Genomic DNA, 26,608 nt, shown 5'->3' on the forward strand with positions numbered 1-26,608 from the left:
AAAACTTTCATATAATCTGTGACCAAATCTGGTGACGAAGTAAGAATACAATGTGTCATCAGTTTTTTAGTACTAGAATATCATAACAGGTGACTAAAGGAATAAAATAAAAACTATTATGATACCTGTCCAATAGAAGGAAAACTCAAATTATGACTGTTTATAAAAAATAACATTGAACATTATACAATGTAAATATACTTTCATATATTCTGATGAAGAAAAAACACTGTGTCACCAGTACCTTTATCTCCTAAATATTACAATAGATGACCGAGGGTATAAAACACAATGCTTTATACCTGTACAATAGAAGGAAAACTCGAATTATTATTTATTTATTAAACTTTAATATAGCTAGAAAGTGTAAATGGCGGACTTAACACCATATGGCGTCATCTACCGGTCGACCGTAGACAGTTATTACTCTCTATAAAAATATTGTGGCACATTATAAAAGTAAGCTTTCATATATAATATTTGTAATCAAGATTGATGACGGAATAAGAATTCAATGTGTCATCAGTTTTTTATCCCCAGAAAAATATAACAAACAACTAAGGGAATAAAATACAAAACATTGTGTATCTAATTATTATATGTGATAGTGGTCGCCCAGTGGTCGAAAATTTGACCGTAATATATATTGTAATAAATGAATTTATTATGGTTATGTATGACATTCAGTATGACTATAGAGAAATAATGTTAAAGATAAACAATACAAATTTATTTTTAATTTGACCACAGACTTAAACTATAAACAAAAGTGTTATTATATGTGTGTTTTTTTTATTTATTTAATATATATATATATATATATATATATTAAACTATAAATAATTATCATACCTAAACTCCTCATCATTGTCTTTGCCAATGAAGATTATAGAGACATTAGGGGTCGGCCGCCCTATTGTGTTGCAAACTATTTGTGCATTAGATCCAACGGCGACGGTCTTATTGCTAAATTCCGTTATTTGAGGTGGCACCAAAACCTGAAGATAATTACTCTAATATTATCCACAGAGTAAAATAAAAATCGTTAGTAACCTTTTAGGATAGTGTCCAATTATATTAAATATTTTTCCAAAAAAGGTTGAGAAAAGATAATTTTTTTTACTTATATAGCGCATTCAGCTAGATACAGTATATAAGTGTAGGTTATCTAGTTAGTATGAGAAGTTCAAAATTTGATCATGTATCTTTATGAAAAATGTCCAGTTTCCCTGATGGAACACTTCTTTAAAACTATAGTATATAGTGTCTAAACGAAATAAAATACGTAAAATTAAGAATCTACCCATGCTGTAGTAAAATGATTCCTAAAGTGAATTTTAAGGGGAACCGAGGGGTTTCGTAGAAAAGTCACCAAGGCTCCACAAAATTATTTATGCAGAGAAAAAAATTATCCTTCATATTAAAAGTTGAAGTAAATAATAAAGAGTTTCATTTTTAAAATAATTTAAATAAAAGTTTTTATCCTTATTTAAATTATAGTGCCTTTGATTTATAATAATTTAATGTGATATTCTATAAAATAAAATATTATTTGTGATAATGGTAAGTTTCACTGATAGAATACTTGCTTCAATGGATGCTAATGATTTCAATTTCAACCTGAACAATTTTATAATTAATTTTTTTATAATTAAGTATTGAAAGGTAAATAAAAGCGATCTTTCTGAGTTAAATGTTATTTTTTTTGTATCTCAGTATAACGTAGTAAAGTCTATTTATTATTATAGTATTTCTACGATTTTACTACGTGGAAATGAGTGTCTTTCGGACTTCAAAGGACCTTTGTACATTTTGTACATAAAAAAAAATATAAAAGCAGTAGATATCTTTGTAGTAATCTTTACCTCAATTACAAGCTGCTGCTTCGCTTCACCAGCATTGTTTTTCGCAATACATTCGTAGGTCCCTTGATCTTCTCCAGTTACATTTTCAAACCACATTTTGTTGCTTAATACAAACCAATTTGTAGTATTTACGCCTGGCTTCTACAATTTTTTTAATGTTTGTAAAGGTTATTAACATGGGTATAGACTTGGAGCTTCATTTATTATTATACTACAAACATGACGAAACTTCGTTTTCTTAGTACAAATATAATAAATATATGTATATAAAAAAATATTATGTCTTATTAGAATTCTAGTTTATGTTTGTAATTTTATTACAAGTTATTTAAATTTGTAATTCAACGGTCGAAGTTTTAGTAAAAAAGTTAGATTAATCTTAAGTCGACAAATATGGAGTTACATTTTATAATATTGGCCGTAGATTTTATAAGAAAAAAATACTTAAAATTACTAATGGAATATGAAAAATAAAATAAGGAACAAACCGTGTTAGTAACCTTGCTCCAAGTGAATTCAGGATACGGTACACCGTCAGCTATACATTCTAATGTTAACGCCTCTCCAGCGATCAATGTTCTGTCTGGATTAGCTACAATCTGCTTTATTTTCGGTTCTATCATTACCTAGAAAGTAAAAATATATCTTAACGAACAATCTATGTATATAGCTTAAATTATTTATAATTTTAATATAAGGAATATTAAACTTTATAAAAATATTTAGAGTTATTTCCTAGACTAGTATTTTAGTAAAAGCTACAAAATATAGCTATATTCAGTGGACTATAGTACAGTATGGATGAAAGGCAGTAATAATGGAAAATCTTTTCTTAAAAAAATTGTAACAAAATTACGATATTGTTCAACAAAAAACAGATTACGATTGTGGTAAATCCAGTTAACTTTAAAATTAAACTACTGAACCTGTTTTGATAACATTGCAATAGGACTAATCTTTCAGATAAAAAGAGACTTGCAAATCGGTGCATAGCTGATGGAGTTATGAGGTAACTAACAAACAAAAAAAATTAACTGAAATGAGAACCTCCTTTTTTTTGAAGTCGGTCAACTTGTTTGAGTTACGGTCAATTATCAATTAATAATATATACGAGTATATATATATATATATATATATATATATATATATATATATATATATATATATATATATATATATATATATATATATATATCTTACTTCGACTGTAATATCCATGTCAACTTCTTCACTATACTTTAAATCCAACACTGAGCAAATGTAATTTCCGGCATCTTCTTGTGTCACGTTCTTTATAATCAACCCATCAGATACTATTTTATATTTGTCGTCGGTAAATATCTGAAATTATGTATTACCATAAAAAGCTTCATCACTATGATCCCGGTATAGAATAGGCCTCTTCTTTTCCCATGGGTCTTGTAAGAAGCAATTAGGGGCATCTAATTCTAACCTAACGTTAGAAACCGTCCCTAGACCGTTAGGTTTTATATATAGGTAGTGAAAACATCACCAAAGCTTAACTACAATTGCCAACCTGCCTGCCAAGCATAGTAACTACTGACAAAACCGCTCAATGACAAAGGATGTCTATAGGTAAGGCCTATATTCAGTAATGGACAGCTAATGGCTGTTATGACGACAAAGAGCTTCATAACTCCAAAATGTTAAATATGTACTATACATACGAGTATAAAGCGGGTTGGTAGATATTTCTAGAAAATTTAACCTAACTATCTCATTTAAGTTACATTCTTTTTTTGGAAATCGAATTCCTCATTACTTTAATGCGAGTTTACTACCTTTTTTGTTTTGGATTTAGCAATCACTTCATTTCGTCAGTTTAATAGGTATGTGACATAAAATGTCATTGTTTTTTGTTCCATTCTTTAATATTGAGAATTTAGATAAAAGAAATAGGAAAAACAATAATCAAACAGAACTAGACTTTAAAACTTTTATTCAATCCAATCAATATTTTAAATGCGAAAGATTATGAAGATTGATAGATGGATGTTTATTACTCTTTCATGCAAAAAGTATTGAACGGATTTGAATAAAATTTGGTACAGAGGTTATCCTAACTTAGCACATAGGATATTTTATATACTGATTCACGCGAGCAAAACCGTGGGATATAGCTAGTAAACATTTACCTGTATTAAGTCTTCGGTTTTCTTATGCCAGGTTATCATAGGAAGACTGATGGCAAATAACTCGCATTTGATTTTTGAATCTTTCCCCAACGAAATGAATTGCGTACTATCCTCACGGATTGAGGGCGGCTCTGTAACATTTTTATAATGTACTTACATTTTATGAGTAACTTATTTACTTTTGATTATTATATTTAATTACAGTGCTTCATAATAATAATTCAAAGTCCTTTTAATAAATAAAAAAAAATGTTGACTGTTACCTTTGTGGTGAATTTACAGGGAACAAAGGAATAACACCTTAGTCTTCAGGAATGGTAATGCATGGGGAGTATCATGGGCGAAGCAATATACTCTGTTATGTCCATAGTACTACTCATATCTATAGGCGACGATTACCACTTTCCATAAGGTGGACCGTCAGCTTGTTTGAAATATTAAGTTGCATAAAAAATTATAAGTAACGCTCAAGTGCTTATAATTTTTTCGAGTACAATAGAGACCAACGTGGTAGGGGACGATTTGATATTCATTTGATTTGAATATCATTGGAAAGTTAGTGATAAATTTCAATTAAAACACAAATTATTGGCGTTAGCTAGATTTAAACTCACGATCTTTGCTGTCGGTTTATATGAACAAATCTTGATGTTCTCGCAACGAGTGTTTAATACACCGAATCTTATTAAACAATTAAAATCAAAAATACTCTTGACCATGTTATTACATATAGACGGAGATGAATCTCTCTTGGAGTCTATTGAGGAGTTACAGAATGTACAAATTATGGATGTAATGATGATATTGTATACCATATAAGTAATTAGCATTCCTAATTAAAGGATTCATATTTTATTAACGAAATAGAATATTTTCATCAAAGAAACATGGATCGAAAAATAATAAAAAACGGCAACATTTTTTCTCCTTTTTTTATCCTTTGTTTTTATTGGAAAAGTATTCAGTTTCGCTATCAGAATACTCTGTTAAAAGCATAATACATGTTTTAATTTTAACCTGTATATATGATATTTTGTACAAAAATCAAATGTGGAATTACTAAAAAAATAAGTAGTGTATCTAGGTTATTTATACATCAATGTAATTAACATGTATCATTTACACTTTGTATAAAATAAAATAATGTAAATCAACATACTAGTGTATTAAATTGCTACTCTACCAATGATATCGAATTTGAAAAGGAACATTATTTATAAATAAATCTTACTACAGTTCAAAATTAAAATTAATTTAAACGAGGATAATTGATCAAAACGAGTGATTAATAGGAAATTCCCGAATAATTGAGTAAACATTTCAATAAATGTCTACTTTTTCCACAAGCAGATCGATACTATATGGGGATAAAAAATATTTTTAAATCTTCTCAATTACAAAACAGCATAACCTTCAAGAATCGACATCGAATTATGGGTATTATGGGCTTTATAGTTTGTAATATACATTTGAATAAAATCGAGTACTATGCTGATAGCCATCAGTTTAGTTGTATAAAATACGCTTTTAATGATATATCTATTCATATATAGATATGATACTAAAAAGTATTTATTCAGATTTTAAAAATATTAAAATAATATTCAGTAATTTCACACAGTACTAAAAGAATCTGTATAATACACCAAACAATTCTAGAATGGGTGTGGTCCAATTATTCCCTCCCTCTTAAATACGCCTCTTAAGAATATAGTTAATAATAATTTATTTATTTATTCTGATTCGATTCAAGTATACACATAGATCTTATACAATGTGATGGCTTAACAACTAGAACATATTAAATCTTAAGATCAGACCAGAAAAATAAAGAAAGTACACTAGTTATTCTATGAAACAAATAAATGACAATAGCCACCCAGCAAAGTTAATTCACACTTACCGTAAACATCCACTTTATATTGTTGGATTTCGTAATAGCTCCCATTATTGTGATCATTAATGCACTTGTAAACTCCAGACATAGTTTTGCTCAAACTTGGTATATGAAGACTGATTTTGTTGGTTTGTCTCTCTGTATACATATCCGGTTTTGGACCTGGTCTTATGAAAATAATTGTTGATGGTGGCATGCTTTATTTTAAACAGTTTTGTTGTCCAAAATTACCTAATCATAATTTGTCCTAAATAAAATACAATCGTGACTAGCATAATGTTTAATTGGCTGATTGTTAAATTTATTTTTTACATAGAAATTAATACAATCAGGGACACTTAAAAGTATTTATTAAACATTTCTCACCAAATTCTTACGAACTAAAACTATAATTACATATAACTCAAATAAGGGATTGTCTAACAGCAAATACAAAAGGGTCCATTAATAATTTCAATTTATATCAGTCTGTTTTGATAGAACTTAATGTACAGTCATTATGTTATGTTGTTGATAATACTCTCAAAATGAAATTAGTAATAAATCTAATAACATTCGTGCTATATGGTCCCGGCATAGAATAAGTTACCCCTTTCTTCCTCGTAAATGCCATAAGAGACGACTAAGCATATTATTGGTCGAGGGATCGGCAGCAGTGTCTCTTCTAAAATTTAGTGAAGATAAAAGCTTAAATGCAGTTGCAAACCCGCCTGCCAAGCTACTAGCAGAACCACCCAATAAAGGCAGGTCTATGTTCAGCATTGATAATTAACGACTGATATGGTATATGATAAACGTTCAGTCAATTGGATTTGCATATTGGATATCAGTAAAATAGGCGTCTCCTGGTCAAGTCAATTGTTCTGTTTGTTTATATTTTCATTAAGTACTATTAAATCGGCCAGTTTGTTTGTATATATATTAAATGCATATGACAATGCGTGGTTTTGTACTATTGAAATAGGATCTCACACTAAAAGTGGGAAGTTATTCATTCGATCATTTGTGGTACATTGACCGGATGTCTAGTTAGTATTGTTGATCGAAAACACAACAATACCCAAATTTAGACATAATAATTATTTTACTAGATAAATGTAAACTTACCGTAGTGTTTCAATTACTTTGTTGTTAATGTCCAACCATTTAAGATTGGTTTTTACCTTTGAATCCTGGCAGTAACATTCAAGGTATACAGATGTAGTTGCTCGTTTAGACTCCTCTATAAGCGTTGGACTATTAGATATGTCATTGTTACACGAGTCAGATTCTGTAACAATAAATAATAATACAATTAAGAAAAAGTAGTTTTAAAAAAAATCACCAAGTTTAATCGTAACAAAACAGGCAAGTTATTTTAAATTAAAAAATTAACCTTCTGAACTTATTTTATTGAAATTTCTATGAGATTTGCCTGAAAGTATATCTTTTCAAATAAAAGAAGAAATTTACAAATTAATTTACAAATGACAGAGTTCTGATGTAACAAACATGAGATAAAATTGCATCCGAATTGAGAACCTCTTCCTTTTCGAAGTCGGTTTAAAATAGACTATTAAATATTTATAATTATGTTAAAAAACTTTTCAACGTTTCACGTGATTGTCTTTAGAACCAGAAACCTTTCGTGGAAAATGTACCTACCGTAAGATCACATATACCACGGATATAATTTGGTTAACATATTACTTTTTATTTTATATTAGAACTAATTTTTTCGTATATCATAAACAAGAACATAACAATTCTTCAGCACTTACCCAACCGTGACATTTATCCAACCAAAGTAATTTCAAATGTCAGGTACGAGATTGGAGGAGTTTTCCATGGAGCATCTTATTAAAGTTTTGTGAAAGTCGGTTGAAAGGAAAGATCGTAATCTAAAGCGTCCGTAATGTAATATTCAAGTTTAATAAAAGTTCATTTATCGACGCCTGAGAGTTTCCTGGTTGACAAGATTAGCACAGAATCGATATTTAAAAAAGTGTTCATGATACTATGTAGATAAATTAGGCAGTTTTAGTTTTATTTCAGATGAGAATGTTCTCGAAACATAACGAAACATCCTTACTATTATATAAAACATCTATTTTCTTAATCGTTACTAATATTATAAATCTGAGAGATCATTTGTTACCTTATTGTTCTTTAAAGACTTAACCCATTACTACGAAATTTGGAATGTATGTACTGTATTAGATGAAAAAGGACATGAAACTACTTTTTGTCTCCATCAATGAGCATATCCTAGTTACGCGAACGACGTCACTGGTAAATACTAGTTAGAAATAATTGTAGAATAGTACAAGTGATCTTTGCAATAATTGTACAGCTTTAACGATCTATCTGAATTGAGAGCTAGAATGACCCTTATGTCGACGACCTTATCTGAGTGACAATCTCTGTATCAAGCACCATTAATCTATTCTGCAAATTTAGTATTAAGGAAAGAGCAATTAAAATTATATTTATATTATAAAAAAAAGAAACAAACTTAACATATTAAAAAAAAAATTCATCTATAAAAAGCTGAAGCGAGTGGGCTAGGTAAGTAGCTAGTTTTAAATAAATTTAAATGTTATTATAGCAGTAATTATTTTTATGTTTTTTTTTAATACTAAATTTGGCGTGAATTTACTGGGTACAGAGGAATAACATCTGAGTCCTCAGGAATGGCAACGCATGGGCGAAACAGTATACTCTGTTATGTTCATGGTACTGCTCATGTCTCTAGGCGATGGTTACCACTTTCCATCAAGTGGGCCGTTAGCTTGTTTGCTATTCAAAGTTGTATAAAAAAAATTATAAATTTTTAAATGAAAAATTAATTTAATTTAATTCCATACCTACATACATATATTTCATTCATATAATTTTAAAATTATACCTACTATTTTTTTACATATTTACATGCAAAAAAATACTGATGTATATTGACGTGAATGTACAAGAGTAAATTTTATATGTCATTAAATAATTCATATTTTAACCCAAAAAGCCATATAATAGTATATAAAAATACTTATATATAGGTAAGTATGTAAAACGATTTTTTTTCTAGTACATTGCACAATTGTTAAGTCAATTGGTAGAAATACAACTTTACCCCAGTGGACTATTATATAGAAACCCCGTAGAGATTGTAATGAGATAAAATCGTCGAGTCACCAAAAATAACTTACGAATGTCTTTTCACATATAAAAAACGGTGAAAGTTTGTTGCGACTCGTAGAAATAGTAAAATGTGTAGAAAAGTGTTGTAACTTACGCAATCAACTTAGTGATAAGGGTTAGGTACTTTTAAAATGATGTAAAATGAATTTATGAACCTAATATAATATTTAGGATTTTTTGGTATTGCTATGATTGCGAACAAGCATATGGCTCATCAAAATAATTGAAAAGAATCGTAGCCTATAGATGCTTGCAACATCAAGAATGAATGGTTAGGATTCTCAAATGGCAAATTACATTTGCAATTAATAAAAACGATCAAATATTTAATGGTAAATATTATTTAAATTAAAATTTTATTGAAAATTATATAAATTATAATAATAAATGTTTAAAGGATGTATATTTATATGCTATATAAATATACGCTTTCCATTAAATGAGTTTCTTATTCTTCTGCAATATTTTTTATTAGGGAAAATATTTATAATGTAAAAATTTTTATAACTAAAACATGAATAAATGATTTTTGAATTTTATTTTTTGAATTTTGATCATTATTATTTTTTTTATACAACTTAGAATGGCAAACAAGCTGACGGCCCACCTGATGGAAATGGTAATCGTCGCCTATAGACATGAGCAGTACCATGGACATAACAGAGTATACTATCAACAAGTCATCACTGGCCACACTCACTGGTCTAAATTTCTTTTTATTATTATTAAAAAATTAATTTACGTGACAAAAATGGCACAATTTTTATAAATGACCATTAAACTGTTTTTGATCTTGAAGGCAATAAACTCCTGACCTCATAGCAATAGCGCATTGTGTTCATTTTATTACCATCGTAAAACATTGAAATCTATCTCACAAAATTTAATGGTTCGAGTAATTGTAGTTTAATAAACAAACTATAATGTGGGTTTTATGTGTTTGGGACCAGTTATAATTGCACAATTATAAACATTCTAGTATGTTTCAGGAAGAAGCACTTTAGTCTATGGCATTTGTCAGTATCTATGCTCGTGCTTAATAAAATCGTACTATTTTATTATCTGTGGTTACAAGTGTTAAGAATACATTCCAAATGTAAGAACAGAAATGGCCAAACGATCACGAAAGAAGTTTCGTAATATTACTTACCAAAACCAAAACTGCCGTTAACTATTTACAGCTGAACATTGGCCTCTCCCAATTGGAAAGTTTTGCCAGTAGTTGCCACGCTTGGCAGGCACGTTTGCAACTGCAGTTAGGCTTTGGTGATGTTTTAAGAGGCCACTGCCTATCCTTCGACCATTAAGTTCTCTTAGTCGCTTCTTATAACACCCACGGGAAAGGAAAGACTTATGTTCTATAGTAGACAGTTAAAGACTGATATAATGATGTTTAACACTTACTCACGCTTTAATGGCTGATTGTAATGAAATTTTATGGATGTATAAAAGTATGTATACTAGATTTATCATAATTTGCGAAAGTAACGCCGCCGGATATTCATATAGATAGCTAGTATATAACAAAATGCATATCTGTTCCATCATACATTACAACAACCTACATAAACAGGTACCAAGCACATCCGTAGCATTTCAAACAACGGATGATGTCACACGAATAATGAAGTTAATAAGGTACGAATGCAATGTATTACTGAATAGGTTAAACCGTCTTAAATACACTATCCACTGTAACCTCACACCACAAAGAGATGTAATCTTTAACAGAGATAAAACTGACTCACACCTATTTTAGTTACAGCATGACGAAATGTTATGCTTTGCATTTTTATGTCAATTTGTTTAATCTAGCGGTTTCTTATAGGATAAATAATATAATTCGTGTAATGAATTGTAGCAGTTTCTTGTAACAATTTTAGTGGTGACAAGGTCGAAACAATTGAATGCTGAATGTGTCTATGAGTAATACACACGATGGAATTTGCAGAGAAATTTTTATTCACTATCATTGAAGATATTGTCGCTTAATAGAAATAGAAATAATCTTTATTCAAATAGATTTATTTACGAGATCCTTTTTAATCGTTAATTTTTTTATAATTATACTGCTGAGTTTGAAATGTTATCTGCCGAGAATAACCCGTAAGAAATTCAACGGTTGCACTTTTTATATTATTATGTACAAGATAATTTTACATTTACATGGGTAATGTGACTATAATGAGAATTGAGTTCTATTTATATGTTCTTTTAAATAGAAAATATACAAGCAAATATGAACAGACCAGTCCCCACAAGCAGCACCCGTTTACGAGTATGACAGGATGGATGAGTCAGCCATCACTGTGCTCAACCATATTTTAGGAAACGCAACGACCCGGTCCATCACGCATCCTTACATAGTTCACCTATGTGATTCTACTTAACTCGTTTTTTAATAAGACATTACTCAATCGCATTTGTCTTTTAAACATGAACAAAACTTAATACAGAAATATTGTATAGAATAATAATATACCGTAGAATTATATAGGTATAGGAGGTTGGTAAGTATTTTGTTATAGAAACGCACTAAATCATCAGACATTTCAACTTGGTTAAGTTTTATTATAATTCACGCGGACAAAGCCGCGGTATTCAGTTAATTTGTAATTTTAACGAATATCCATAAACAGAAAAACATCAATACCTATTCCTATTTTCTTGTAGAAGCGAAATTGGCAAGGGCCTCCCCTACGATGTTTTCTATGTGCTAATTCCTACACATGGGAGTAATAACATTAAATCGTATTCCAAAGCACTTTCAATGCTTTCCCGCTAACGAACCGATAATTCAGGGGGTGGGTATATGCTTGTTATTTGTGGGATTTACAATTTTTCCACGTAGTTTGTCTAGTTTTGAAGCCACTTAAAAAAAGAAAAGCTTCTCAATCCTCATTAATATTACAAAAGCGAAAGTAAGTTCATTTGTTTGTTTATTTATTACCTCCCTAGCTTACTAATCACTATAAAATTTTATATACATGTACTATAAGAAAGGATGAAGGACATAGGCTACTTTTTATCCCGATCAGTGAACTCATCCCAGTCATGCGGACGAAGTTGCGGGTAAAAACTACTTTGTTTATACTTTCTTTGGTCTCTTATTATTTTATGGCAATTGAAGTTGTTCTTTTTCTTTGTGACGCTATAATCAATTTATATAAAACTTTGCAATAAAATGTACTTATTAGACAGACAATTCGTAATGTATTTTAAATTTAAATATTTAAAATTTGTATAAATATTTCTATGAAATATTTCTTCGTTCATCATTGCATTTTATTTATTTTAAAATAAGAATAGTGACATTATTAGGCAATATTAATTTCATAACAATTAAAGAGCATGTATATCTTTTAGTTTACTGAAGTATGGCAATATTTCTATTTTCTATTAGTTTTCAAAAACAATTGAAGTGTTTTCCATGTTTCTTATTAATTGTATAAAAAACCGTTTAAAAATGTTCTACTTACGAACTAAAACGTTACCATAGAATACGTAGCAAGTAAATTTACTACTAAAATTTGGAACCTATTTCGTATTTTACTTTGGAATTTTTCAAATATTTTTTTATCATCACAATCCAAATTTTCAGCGACAGCCTAATAAGTATATTATTACATGATTTTAGTTGGCGAACAGAGCACTTTATAAAAGACTAAATATAAAATGTTGAAAATTATTGTTTTGAAAAATTTACGGAATATCGCGACATTACCCTACTTCGTTATAAACGCTCTTAAGGTGTTTGTTTCTTTTATATTTTTTTACACAGCTATATCTATTTATTCCATCCTTTGTATTCGATATTGTACTATTATATACCACATATAATAATATAATATTTCTACCATTAGAATGAAACATAATAATGCAAATATTGTTGCTACACGGCAGACTTACTAATAGACGGTATTAGAGGTTAAATAGGGGTCAAATTGATCGAGTGAAGCGTAGCACCTAACATTACAATTATTTCCATTAAATATTGCAACAACTTTTATAGATGTCCACTGGACAAGTCAATTGCTCGTATAGACTAGATATACATAGATGACGCATGTAGTATAAACTGTATTAAAAACTACATTTTTCATGACTTTACTTGCACAAATTAGTCTAAAAAGTTTCCTCTAAGCAAGATCTATCACTTTTTATTCCAATGTGTAAAGTTTAGGCATGACTTAGTAAAGAACAACCAAACAGAATTAGTGTGTTACTATCATACTATTAATATCTTAATATATTAATTGCCAATAATAATAAGTATAATTGTACAAAATGATTTGAATGATCTTATGATGTTTGACACTATTGTTTAATTTTCCGTTAGGAAATTAATATAAATGATTATAAAATGAAAATAAGTTTTAAACACAATAATAAATAATTCATAATTAATTCAATGTTTCATAAGTACTTATTATATTTTAATCTAATAACTACTAGTTTAAGTTATATGTATATTACCAAAAGGAGACTTTGTACAAAAGTCGATTGGTTTGGTACCTCTGTCCCATTCGTGTTTCTACCGTGAAGCAGTTGTGTTTACATGGCTGTGTTTCGGTTTGAAGGATGGGATATGGCGTGAATTTACAGGGTACAGAGGAATAACACCCAAGTTCAGTTATGTCCATGGTACTGCTCATGTCTATAGGCGACGGTTACCACTTTCCATCAGGTGGGCCGTTAGCTTGTTTGCCATTCTAAGTTGTATAAAAAAAAAAGTTATATGTAATTTAGTCGAGAAAGATCAACTAATTTCGGGACCATTAAAAATAACTAATTAATGCTATTTCTGACTATTTTCCAAACATTTTTCGTTATAAATTCATGATGGATTTCTAAATTTCAATTTCGTACTTAACCTATTAATTAGAGATCGAAGTTTATTTCGTATTTACAAATGGGATATTATTAAATTAATGAGATTATAGACGAATAAAATCAAAACATTCTGAAATTAAATTACAATAATTGGCTTAGAATGTTTAAGAAGTTTAATTAAAAGAACTCCCTTATAATGATGTTACCTAAATATACAAGATTAAAAAGTTAATACCGATAATTATAACCTCGTCTAAAGAAATAGCTTTTACTCGTATTTCTAAAGAATGTGAAAATATACTTATATTTATATGAAACTTTAAATATTTATTACACAGTACACGTATAGATTATTATTATAAATTAACATAGGTACTTTATTTAATAATTCACGGTAGCAAATCTATCTATAGGATATAGAAAACAATAAATTCATCATCATATTAGCTGTTAACTGTCCACTGTTGAACATAAGTTGCCACGTTTGGCAGACGGGTTGGCAACCGCAGTTAAGCTTGTGGTGATGTACTGCTTGTACTGCTTGCGCTGCTGCTCTTCCCTCTACAATTAAATTCTTTTAGTCGCTTTTTACGACATCTACATGAAAGGAAGGAGTGGTCCATTCTATGCCGGAATTATAAAAGTATACTATGTATTAATTCAAAGTACAGTCCATCTCATCTTATTTAATAAAAATTGGCCAGCGACGATGGAAGTAGTTAAGGAGGCCTTTTGCCCAGCAGCGGAACATCACAAATTATGACTGACTGATAGTCCATCTATTTTTCAAATTTTATTCAAATCCTTTCAGGTCTTTAAGCGTGAACGAATAACAAATATATGTAAAAATCCTAAACCTAACTACAATTGCCAATACGCTTACCAAACGTGGCATGTACCTCTTTATGGATGAGGCCTATGTTCAATGTGGTATGGTATACTTTTTATTCTAATTCAGAAAGAAAACAGCTATGAATACAGACCTTCTCAATATTCTCTACAACTAAGTAAAAATAATTCTGTAACGCTACGTAACTCACTGAACTAATATTAGACATAGTTAATTTAATATTATGTCTACAAATTGGTTTCCTTATCCTATTATATCGCCGTTGATTAGAACGCACTTTCATGGTCGAGAGATGAATACGGATGGCTCAACGAATCGCGATGATTTTTGGTACGGGAAAGCTACTTCGCTAATTATGAAAATATTATTATTAATTTATCTTTTATAGATAACTTAAAATAAGGAATTAATATCGGCAAATATCTAAAATAATAAATTAAAATCTAACTTGGCGTCTGTTGGTTGTAGTTAGTTTAGTAAGATCAAAATATTGTACACTATATTCCGATGAAGTAAATTTAAAAACCACCGGTTAAATAGTCATTTAAAAGATGATAATGATTTAAATTTCAACTATTATGGGGGGGGGGGAAAGGAAGGGATTATAGTAATCCGAAATACTAGTCCCATTGCTAGCAGTACACCCTATATACGCTGTCAGGTCAATCTCCACATGGTCCCCCTGGAAACCATCGTACTGAATCCCAGGTGTATTCATCACGATGGGCTAAATGATCTTTTCATTCTCACCTATCATCCCTCATTGGTACCACGTCAGCGTATACCGTTAGCGCAGGCGGGGTTACCATTCCATTATCAACCATTAAAAAACTCTCTGTTATTACACCCCTACTTCTTACATAAATCAATAAAATAGTATTACAATATCTTATTCTTTAGGTAAATATATATTACGCTCTATTACACACATAGCTAATTTAAAAGTTTTTGTTTCTTGTCTATATATAATGGAATTAAACATTATTATCGTCATTACAACATTACGTTCTATTTTTTATTCTCATTCATTTATGAATGTGTTTAACACCGTGCCAGTTATTATTTATACGACACTGATCCGTGTTAATCAGTGTCCATCTAAATAAAACTGAAATAGCTGCCCGTCACGGTTTAACTCTATTTATATATGTGAAATAATCGCAATGTATTTAGGTGTTTTATTGCCTATATAGATAAGGATTAAATTTGTGTAAAATATTTTTGCTACAAAATTAAGCACGGTTAATTTTTATTGTTTTTAGGGTTCCGTACTTCAAAAGGATAAATGAAACCCTTACAGGATCACTATCACTATCACAGCCAAATTTCTCCAAAACTATTCGACCGATTGAGTTGGAATTTGGTGCATATGCGAATATATAAGTCAATGACCCAGGATCAAAGGGATGTGCAACGTTAATAAATGAATTTTATACCTAGGACCCGCTTTTGAAGGTAAATTTGAAAATTTAAAAAAACTTTTGCATTCTATGTCATTGATATATCAAATGAAAGGACTTATTGTGAACATCTCAAATATATTTAAATAGATATTTTATAATTTAGTATAGATAGGTATTGAAGTTATTTAAAAAAAAGATTTACTGCTTATCTCTGAAACTAATGAGCCTAAAATTTTGAAAAACATAAAATATAAAAAATTTCATTACAAAAATATCTGTATAAGAAGTCTACAGTATTTAAAGTAACAGAGAACATTTTCCATTATTTGTAAGAATTTAATTTGTAAGGCTTGTTTGAATCGAAACATGTGGTGTTCCATTGTTTCTGTCCACCCTAATGGGAGACAGGCGTGATGGATATTTATGTATGTATGTATTTTAATTTACAGTTGTAATGTACCTACAACCAATTAGCTTTGAATATACTAGATAATCAACCTACAGAACCACGCGATTTAACTTGCACCTGCCTGGTTTTTTTACGACCACCATGATACACACATTGCTTTGCTTATTGAGGTCTGAGGTTCAAATCTCGATTAGGTGAATTTAGAATACAAACTTTTCTGAGATAGCTCGCGTTTGGGAGTTGTTTTTGTGCGTCCAGGTGTTCGTTGCCCGGCTCCCCATAGCACCAGGTATCCAAGCTTGAAGGCCAAGCGATTGTTATGATTATGTGACATTTACATTATTATGCCGTAATGTCGATATATAAGTAGCTCCGGGGAAAAATAATAATTAGTAATGGATTCTATTAGCCCTGTTTCTAGCAATATACCCTATCGGATAGACCTCTACGCAGTTCCGTCCGGAAAACATCATCGTTAATTCTTGTCGAATTCTTTATGACAATTCATTTTAACTTTAACAATCCAAATTCACCATTTTTTATACCTTGAAGGAGGCAAAGAAGCATACAGCCAGTCTGATGGTAAACGGTTACTATAACCTATGGACACCTGCAACACTAGGGGTGTCACGTGCGCTGTACCGATCCTGAAGAAACCCTTTTTGAAAAATACCATACTGTAGTCTCTAGGTTTTCCCTAGAGACTACAGTATGGTATTTTTGGCAGGCTCATTCCACAATATACGCGTTCACGTGATGAAATAAATTATTACGCATATTCTTTAAAAAATATATGTATTACTAGTATATTTGTGTAGTCCTCCTTATGGAGGAGGCCTATGTTCAACGATAGAATGACGGATATGATATTATTATCTCCGATTATGATTTATATTAATTAAAACAAATATATTTAATCCTTGTTTACTTTTACAGACCAGCCAATTACCAGATCAAAGAGGTAATTAAAAAATACCGCGCGGCCCAAACGGGAACCACTCATTGTAAACAAAAAAAAAATTTCTTCAATTAACAACAGCCTTGAGCAAATTGGAGTAAATTTTAAACTAAGTATCTATATTGAACTACTATATAAACCCTCAGAGTCGCTTAACTGTAATTAATCTATAAATACGTTGTAACAAGCTTCAGAGAATTTTGGTGTTAATTATCTTAATAATAACGCTTTAATAGGCACAGTTAATATGTTAAAGCGATAATCTTGTATATTAAAGATTTAATGAGAAACCGGAAAATTGTCAAAGCATCAATGAAATATTATCGCTTATTCCAGTACGTCGCATATACAAATGAGAAACAAAATAACACAATTAAATAGATCGATTATAATAGATTATATATCAAAAAATTAAAAATTTTGATATATATTGTTATTGACATTTTTTTTTTGTTAAGTAGGCGAACGAGTTTCATCAGCTTTTCATTCGCTTTTCATCAGGTGGAGACGGTCCAAGCGACTAGCGTCGCCTATAAACAATTGCAACACGACAGGAATTGCTTGTGTGTTGCAAGTCTTTTAAATGTTGTAGGTACGTTTTATGGAATTCGCCATATTATATTGTAAAGGAACAATTGAAGACAGAAGCTTATTCAACCTAGATGTATGAGGTAGAAATGAACAAGATCTTGTTGTTATAGTTGCCACGCTTGGCGGGCAGACTGGCATCTGCAGTTAGGTTTTAAAGATATTTTAAAAGGGACGCTGCTGTCCATCCCTAGCCATACTTTAGTCACCTCTTACGACGCCCACGGGAAAGGAAGAAGTGGCCTATTCTATGCCGGGACCGCACGGATGTAACACTAGTATACCTACTACAAATTACTAATTTAATTACTAAATATAACTATTTATGTTTATATTTATCAATAAATTAATAATACAACACAGTGTAATGATTTTATTATATTGATTAAAGGTATTAACGTTACGGTTTATAAGTAATCAGATTGATTAGTGGAGCAGAATAAGCTATTTACTATACGACTTTAGTAAATTAACAATGTCACGCTATACTATGTACACATACAGCTTTCACTTTAATTAAATTATTATTATTTATACGTTTATTTGGAATAAATATAGATTAGAAATCAGTACTTGCCTTTACCCTATTGTACTGTCCTCTCCTGCTTACTCGTCTAAGTAAAATAGTGTTATGTATATCAGTATTATTAAAAGATTGTGTTCCACAAAAAAAAATCTACTTAAACTATGGCAATATCAATTATTTTGATTTCTCAAGCTCAATTACTGAAACGATTTTGATAAAATTTATATGAGACCAATCTGTAAGAATATCCTTTCAGATAAAAAAGTATTATGAGTATGTGAGATAACAAACATTAAAAACATACGACCGAATTTAGAATCTCTTTCTTTAGTCTAAAGTCGGTTGAAAACAAAAAGATTTGATCCACCAAACAAAAAATAAAACACCAAAAACACATTCAATTGTGTATTCTTATATTTAAGACAAATAAAATGCCCTTGTTTACAATTTTAAAAAACAAATAGGTATATGAAAGAATTGTATGCATTTGACACCGATTTAAAAAAAAACTATTTTTAGAAACAGCAATTAGCAAAAAAGCATTAGTCGGTACAATATGTTAATAAGGTTAATTTATGCCTATTATGAATCTTCACCCAGAACTATTCAGAATATAAAGAAAGTAATAAATATTTTGTTTTTGTTTAATGTTTTGAGAAAAATCTAACAACAAAAAGTAATATAATTCTTTTTTTTATACAACTTAGAATGGCAAACAAGCTGACGCCCCACTTGATGGAAAGTGGTAACCGTCGCCTATAGACATGAGCAGTACCATGGACATAACAAAGTATACTGTTTCGCCCATGATAGCTTCCATGCGTTGCCATTCCTGAGGACTCAGGTGTTATTCCTCTGTACCCAGTAAATTCACGCCATATCCCACCCTTCAAACCGAAACACAGTCATGCAAATACAACTGCTTCACGGTCGAAACACGAATGGGACAGAGGTACCCAAGCAATCGACTTTTGTACAAGTCTCCAATTTAAATAAAGAACGTTTTATAACAATAATAAAAAAAAAACAGTATTCTATAATAATTTATAAATTCGTAATGAGTAACAGTATCGATATTCCTAATTAACTATTTCTAATTGTTATTAAAACATAAATAATTACAAATGATATTAAACTGTGAGGTACGTTCAAAAGGAAGGCACGAAATCAAATAAATATACATTTTAATAGAAGTTCTACAAATAAAGCCCAACATCAAAGGAATTGGTGCAGATGTTACTCGTACTTGCACAAGTGCCTCTTGGAACTTATTACAAAATTCATTTGATAATGATATCACGTCGCAGCCTAGTGATATACCATTTCAATTTTACAGACTGTATAGTTCATGAGCCCGAATCCGAAACATTAAAGGTATTTTATGTATGAATGTTGGGCACATATATATGTGCTACATGTACATGCTATATGCTAACAGTATCTTTGTCTTTTTTACAACACAGGGGGCAAACGAGCATGCGGCTCACCTGATGGTAAGTGACTACCGCCGCCCATTGCAGGTGTGCTGCCGGCCTTTATTTAATTAACAGATTTATTCTACTGGAACGCTAGCGCCTCTGCCTTGAGGTGGCGTTGACAGCCACGACACAGTTATTTTTAACTAATGTGGCTGTTATCGTACACTACCCTTTTTTTTTGTAATTTGTAAAAAAAATTTATGGTTCCAATAATTTTTTTTTTTATTTGTGACAATTTAAATTTCTAACTTACCGATGATGTAAATCCGAGATAACACGTCATATATGAATCCAAGTAACAGCGGTATGCTCGTTCCCTGTTACGTTAGATTCTAATATGTTCGAGGAAATATGGGCATATCAAGTGTTAAGGGATTAACAATCTTTGTCACATACCTTCATCATCCATGACCACCATACCAGTCCCATTGCTAGCAATATACCCTATCAGGTCGACCTCTACGTGATTCCCTCGGAAACCATCTTGCTGAATTGCAGGTCTTTATTTTAATGGGTCACAATGGAACGGTAACCCCGCTTGCGCTATCGGTATGCGCTGGCGGGGCAGAATTCCAGGTGTATTCATCATGAGTGGCTAACTGACCTGCCTTTACCATTCCTTTATCGTCCATTAAAAAAACCATCCATGGCAAAAGGAATTACAGCTATTTAATACTTTTTTGAAAGTATTAAAGTCACTGTTTATTACGTCCTAATATTTTAAATTATAGCGTTCAAGCACTTTGTGTACTTAAACTCTATGTTTTATAGACAAAATATATCTATGATACATATCCCAAATATCTACTTAACAAATGGCCTATTTAACGCCACCATGACATCAATATGGCGGGTATAATTTTAGGAATTGTTTCATTTAACGAGCTTAACTAGTCGGTGACCGAGCGCATCAAATTGTCGTTTGATACACGCGTTTCATGTTCTGTTATGCTTTTTAATAAACGTTATGTGGTATCTATATATTGCTTGTTTTCATTCTACTTAAAAGGACAAAGAAGTTGCCGGTACACCTGACAGTTATGAGGATCTAGCTGTAATCCAGCTTTGTCCGCATTAATTAGCACATAAAATATCCTGTGTTAATCCTGAATAAGGTCCATCTGATACCTACCATATTTCAGGCTATGCAGTCGAAATCATGGAGAAACAAATATTTTAATGTTGAAGGTGGTGACTATTTAGTAATAAAGCTGAATATTATTGCCTCTTAACTTTGCGTCATATAATACTATAGATGTATGTCTACTTTATGTATGGTGCATCTTTTCATCAGGGCAACAATTATTAAGAGTTCAGTCATACATTTATTCATAACAAATATCAAGTATGTAGGTTAACAAGAATATTACGTCATATATAGATATTGTACTTCTAACGCATTTCTTATATTTATGTTTACATAGTAGGACTACTGGGATTTTTTTTCTTTAAGAGGGCGCAAACGAGCAAGCGGTTCACCTAATGGTAAGTGATCACCGCAGCTCATAGACACTAACGACACCAGGGGAGTCGCCAATGCATGCCGGCTTTTAACTATATAACTTTCTTATATTTTTCTTTATTCACTCTATAATAAATATAACCATAGACAAAGACTAGTACCTACTGTTGCATTCTCTATCTATGAATATTATATTAGAGAAACTACCTGCTGTCTAGAACATCTGACATATATATACGTAATTTGTATAAGTAATGTTACCTCATGCCACAAACCTAGGCGCAGTTACACGCTGAATCTAAATTTACAGTACCTATAAACGTTGCGTCATAAATTTTGACCTGGCTACCAACACGAACATATTTTCAAGTGTAAAGGCAGAATAATGGAACTTATACATGTGGGTAACACAAATCTCTATCACCAGTTTCTCAGTCAATTTCTTATGTTGACAAACTGATTTTTGTTTTAACCATTGAAATATTTAAGATAATTTTAAATATCTCCATTATATTCCAGGTATATTCCAATATATCCTCTGTATTCCAATGGGCCTGGCCCCTTAAAAAGAGACATACATTTTTAGACTTTTCATTAACCATAGTTGAAAGATGGCATCAGACAATTCTGTTGTGGGCACGGAATACCCAGCCTCTTAAAATATGACTAAGACTCACGACTGCGTACATAGGACGCAGTCATGAGTCTTACTAAGACGAACTCGCTTCGGCTTTCTATGGTAAGAAGGACTTAGAGACTTAAGTACTTATCTATTGCTAGATATCTCGTATAGCTAATAGCCCCTCATGTTTACCTACACGCGATCTGCCCATGTGAAACCTTGGTTAATTCCTAGTGAATTATCAACAAGATGCTGTGTGATCCCTGCATGGAATAGGCCATCCCTTCCTTTCTCATGGGTGTCATAAGAGGAGACTAAGGGAATTTAATGTTAGAGGAATAGGCATCAACGTCCTTCTTAAAACATCACCAAGGCAACGGCCACCAAGCGTGGCCATCACTGACAAAATTAAGGGTGAAGCTGGTATACTATCTGTAATACGCTAACTGACCTGATTTAAATTTCGTCATTTCATACTCCATTGGAGCCTTGCCATTGTTCTACCATTAGCATAGGCAAGTATACAATTCCTTCCTAATCTTAAAAGATGTTATATTAACAGTATTAAATGACCATCACAATTTTTACGAATAGCATAGGTTTCGTTGATTTGATTTTAATATTCCTATTATAATATCTACTATACAGTTAGAATGTAATTTACACTTTAGTTACTAACAGTTTATTGTCATGAATTAAATCGAATCTGTGAAGGACTTTTTAATTTGTATTAATATACCACAGGGAAGTGTACTTCGAGATCATCCTTTTTTTGTATTACTATTACAGTAAACAAGCATACGGCGCGTCTGATGGTAAACGGGGTTACAAAGAAGCCTAAAAAGATCTTAAATATCTCAAACATATTTTATCTCATGTTGATAACGTCTTAAAAATTATTTACCTTACTTACATTTTTCGATTAAATTACCTAATTAAGTATATTAGTAACTAATTGAAATAAATTAGTATCAAGTATTATACTTATTCAATTTAGTATCCTAAATAACTATAAACACATGATATTACTCGTAATCATTGTAAATAAAATACAAGATCAAAGGTAGATAAGTGTAGTAATGACAATAGTAGTAGCAGGCATACCTAAATATGGAAATCCTATTTCATTATTTATTAAATTTCTCTTAATAATTATTATAAGTAATTTAATTATGAAAAAAAAGTGTTTTCTTTACTAATACATTTATATTAGAAATTAAAAAATACAAACATCTACTATGTCATTATTAAATTAATTTCATAAATTTTATTAAGTGAAATAAAAATCAAAAGTTACTTACCCCCAGTTGATAGCAATATTACAAATAGTACCGCAAGCTTACATTCCATTTTGTTTTTCTAATAATAACGCAATCAGTTTGACATTGACACATCTAACTTTCGCGCCTTTTTCATTCAAATATCGAACGTAATGTTTTTAATCGTTTTGTTTGGTTGCTGCGGCTGAACAAAACGTACTGACGTTTTCTGGTCGTGCCTCTTGTTCTGACACTATGTTCGGAAATGGGACGTACATGTACACACACTGGAGCGTAAACATCATGATTATTTTTAGAGCGGTTTCCCCGTATTCGCCATTGGATGGAATGTCACTCTATGGTACAAAAGAGCCGACAAAATTTCACTAAAGGCAGAGACAAATTGCGAACTATTTATATACCTATTTATGTTTTCTTTTACAAAAAAAAATGTTAAATAATATTTATAAAATTATTAATATTTATAATATTATTTATCCACTAGACAGAAATGGAATTGACAGATATTGGATACTAGACAAGATAATCAATAACCATAATGTGTTTTTTTTTTAATAATTAGTGAAAACATTTTAAATTATAACTAATAAAATTAATTTATCTTATTTTGATCTATCATAAACTATCTAAGCAAGTAAATATTATAAAATACCTAATATTCTAATCATTTCATAAATCAAAAATTACGGTTCATTTAGGTATCTAATTAATTTTTTACACTACTTATACTATACTAGCGATCTGGACTGGCTTCACTCAGTTAAATAAAATTTTTGAAAATAAAACATTGTCTATATTATTTGCTAATAATGTAGCTTTCCATAAGTGAAAAATTTTTTAAAACCAGTGCGTGTTTTTGAGTTTAACAAACAATTAAATCTTTTCTCTTTTCAATATTAGTATAGATATTATATTTACGAATTTATATTTATATCAGATCTCTTATACTTTATTCAATGTAACAAATAATTTCACTAACGTGACAATTCTGTAATTGTATGGTTGATGTTAAATACAATATTATGTGATTAACTAATTTAAAAACATCGATAATAAACAGTGCATAAGCATTTTCTATTTTATTTTTTCCGTGCAACTCGTATTACTTCATGTTATCTTTCTTGCTACACACGGTCTGGTCATAAAACAATTCATTCGCCCACATCGATTTAGCTTGATTCAGAATTTCGTTTCACAATCCAGGATGATTTTACAATGAACGACAATGAAGAAATGTATTTTTAAGTTACGAATAACCAATCAGGCGATGCGTATATACATATATTTGTTTGCCCTTATGGACTCAAAGCTTGCGTAGGAGACACACAAATCATAATGTAACATTAATTTGAAAGTGCTGTGCCCATCTATTGGCTTAATAAATCCTTTGACAAGTCTACATTGAGTACATGATGTAAACTCAGTTTCTACAGAATGAAGCTGGTTCATGCTCCAAAGTAGTGTTTTTCAATGTGTGGGTCGTGACCCCCAGGAGGGTCGCAATGCCTCATTGGGGGCGGGGGTCGCAAAAACTACCTAAGTAAAAAAACAAAATTATAAAGATAGATTTATTAAGAATAATAATAATGAAAGCATTTGTATGTTTACATTTTTACACTTATATTTACATAACTTTGCATGTTTGTGTTTCGGTTTGAAGGATGGGATATGGCAGTGGATTTACAGGGTACAGAGGAATAACACCTGAGTCCTCAGGAGTGGAAACGCATGGGGGATATCATGGGCGAAACAGTATACTCCGTTATGTCCATGGTACTTCTCATATCTATAAGTGACGGTAACCACTTTCCATCAGATGGGCCGTCAGCTTGTTTGCCATTATAAATTGCATAAAAAAAAGTAAATTCAGTCCTTCATTTTTCATCATTTAAGTACAGCAGTTACTCCCCCGCTAATGCGATGATATTTTATTTTTCTATGAATACCACCCTTTCAAAAATCATCGAGGGATCTTATTATACCCAGCGAGCAATGTATTGTCTCCCCACTTAAATAAATCGCGTCTTGTTACCAAACAGCAAGGCATTAAAAAAGGAAATAAAAGATAACGTTTTATAAAAAGAGGGGCCCGTATAATGACCGGATTCTAGATCATTAGCTTGGTATGCAAATTAATTAATCAGACAATATTTTAGTTTCATGCTGAATTAACCAGTTACAATAAAAATATTTCGGGAGAAAAGCAATAAGTAAATATTTATAACTTGACACATTGAAATGTTATTAATTGTAAATTGATAAATTAAAATATTATTAAAGTACGACAGTAATTGTGTTTTACAAAAAAAAACCGACTTCAGTTATGGCAAAACGAATTAGTTTAATTTAAAAACTAAACTACTGAAGGATTTCGATAAAATTTCTGTGGGACCAAGCTGTACCATAAGTACTCGTATATCCTTCAGATAAAAAAAAATCCAAATTAGTTTATGACTGATACAGTTATGAGGCAATAAACATTAAAAAAAAACGTAAAACTGAATTAAGTACCTCCTTCTCTTTTAAGTTGTTTGAAACTTATATTCCAATCAACATTAAGTGATTGAGAAAATTTCGAAGAAGACGAAGTTCAAATATGCGCAGTTTCTACCACATACCGATGTGAGTGCTCTTCAAAGATTTTCAATCACACAATTATTGTTAGAATATTATTTATATATTTTTAAAAATTTTAGTGTAAAAGTTTTAATACTATATTTATATACATTAAATTCTAAATAAACTGTATATAGGCTTCGTTAAAAAGCAAAATCGCAGGTTTTTGATAAAATTAAAACTTTTACCCACTCCTAACTCTATATGTTCAACAAGTAAACTTCAATGATGACATAATTAGTATAAAATAACCACGAGAGTAATTTTTTTCAAGTGAAAAAATTATGCTCAGAATTAACGAAGATATCTCATAACACACGCTCATAAAAAATATTAGAATTTAGAATCTCTATCGTTTCGAGGAAAAATAAACCGTGGTTCTGACAAATTTAGCTTCATTTTCACATGATTCCTATTCTACTACAACATTTTATTTACCATTATTAACTTTGTTACATTGTTCGTGGAATTTATCTTTGAATAAATTTTC

The 26,608-nt window shown here is 30.6% G+C and overlaps 1 protein-coding gene across 3 annotated transcripts in view; it reads right to left on the reverse strand.

Moving 5' to 3' along the window:
• The window catches only part of LOC113512887 (fasciclin-2-like), a 34,346-nt gene extending 10,592 nt beyond the window's left edge, over positions 1–23,754 (reverse strand). Inside the window, exons 1-8 of one of the 3 annotated variants that reach the window (XM_031911050.2) lie at positions 23,524–23,753; positions 7,027–7,189; positions 5,926–6,086; positions 4,023–4,153; positions 3,067–3,207; positions 2,354–2,491; positions 1,866–2,006; positions 853–998 (exon numbers count right to left, since the gene is read on the reverse strand). In XM_031911050.2, the coding sequence (XP_031766910.2) occupies positions 853–998; positions 1,866–2,006; positions 2,354–2,491; positions 3,067–3,207; positions 4,023–4,153; positions 5,926–6,086; positions 7,027–7,189; positions 23,524–23,572 (1,070 nt within the window). In that variant the 5' untranslated portion in view covers positions 23,573–23,753. Of the gene's footprint in view, positions 1–852; positions 999–1,865; positions 2,007–2,353; positions 2,492–3,066; positions 3,208–4,022; positions 4,154–5,925; positions 6,087–7,026; positions 7,190–23,523 lie in introns of those variants that run through there. The other 2 variants (XM_031911051.2, XM_031911052.2) reach the window with 2 other exon arrangements.
• Between the last annotated feature and the right edge of the window lie 2,854 nt (positions 23,755–26,608).

The sequence above is a fragment of the Galleria mellonella genome, unplaced genomic scaffold (genome assembly GCF_026898425.1).
Source record: "Galleria mellonella isolate WM207_F2 unplaced genomic scaffold, CSIRO_AGI_GalMel_v1 utg23, whole genome shotgun sequence".
NCBI classification, from domain to species: Eukaryota; Metazoa; Arthropoda; class Insecta; order Lepidoptera; family Pyralidae; genus Galleria; species Galleria mellonella.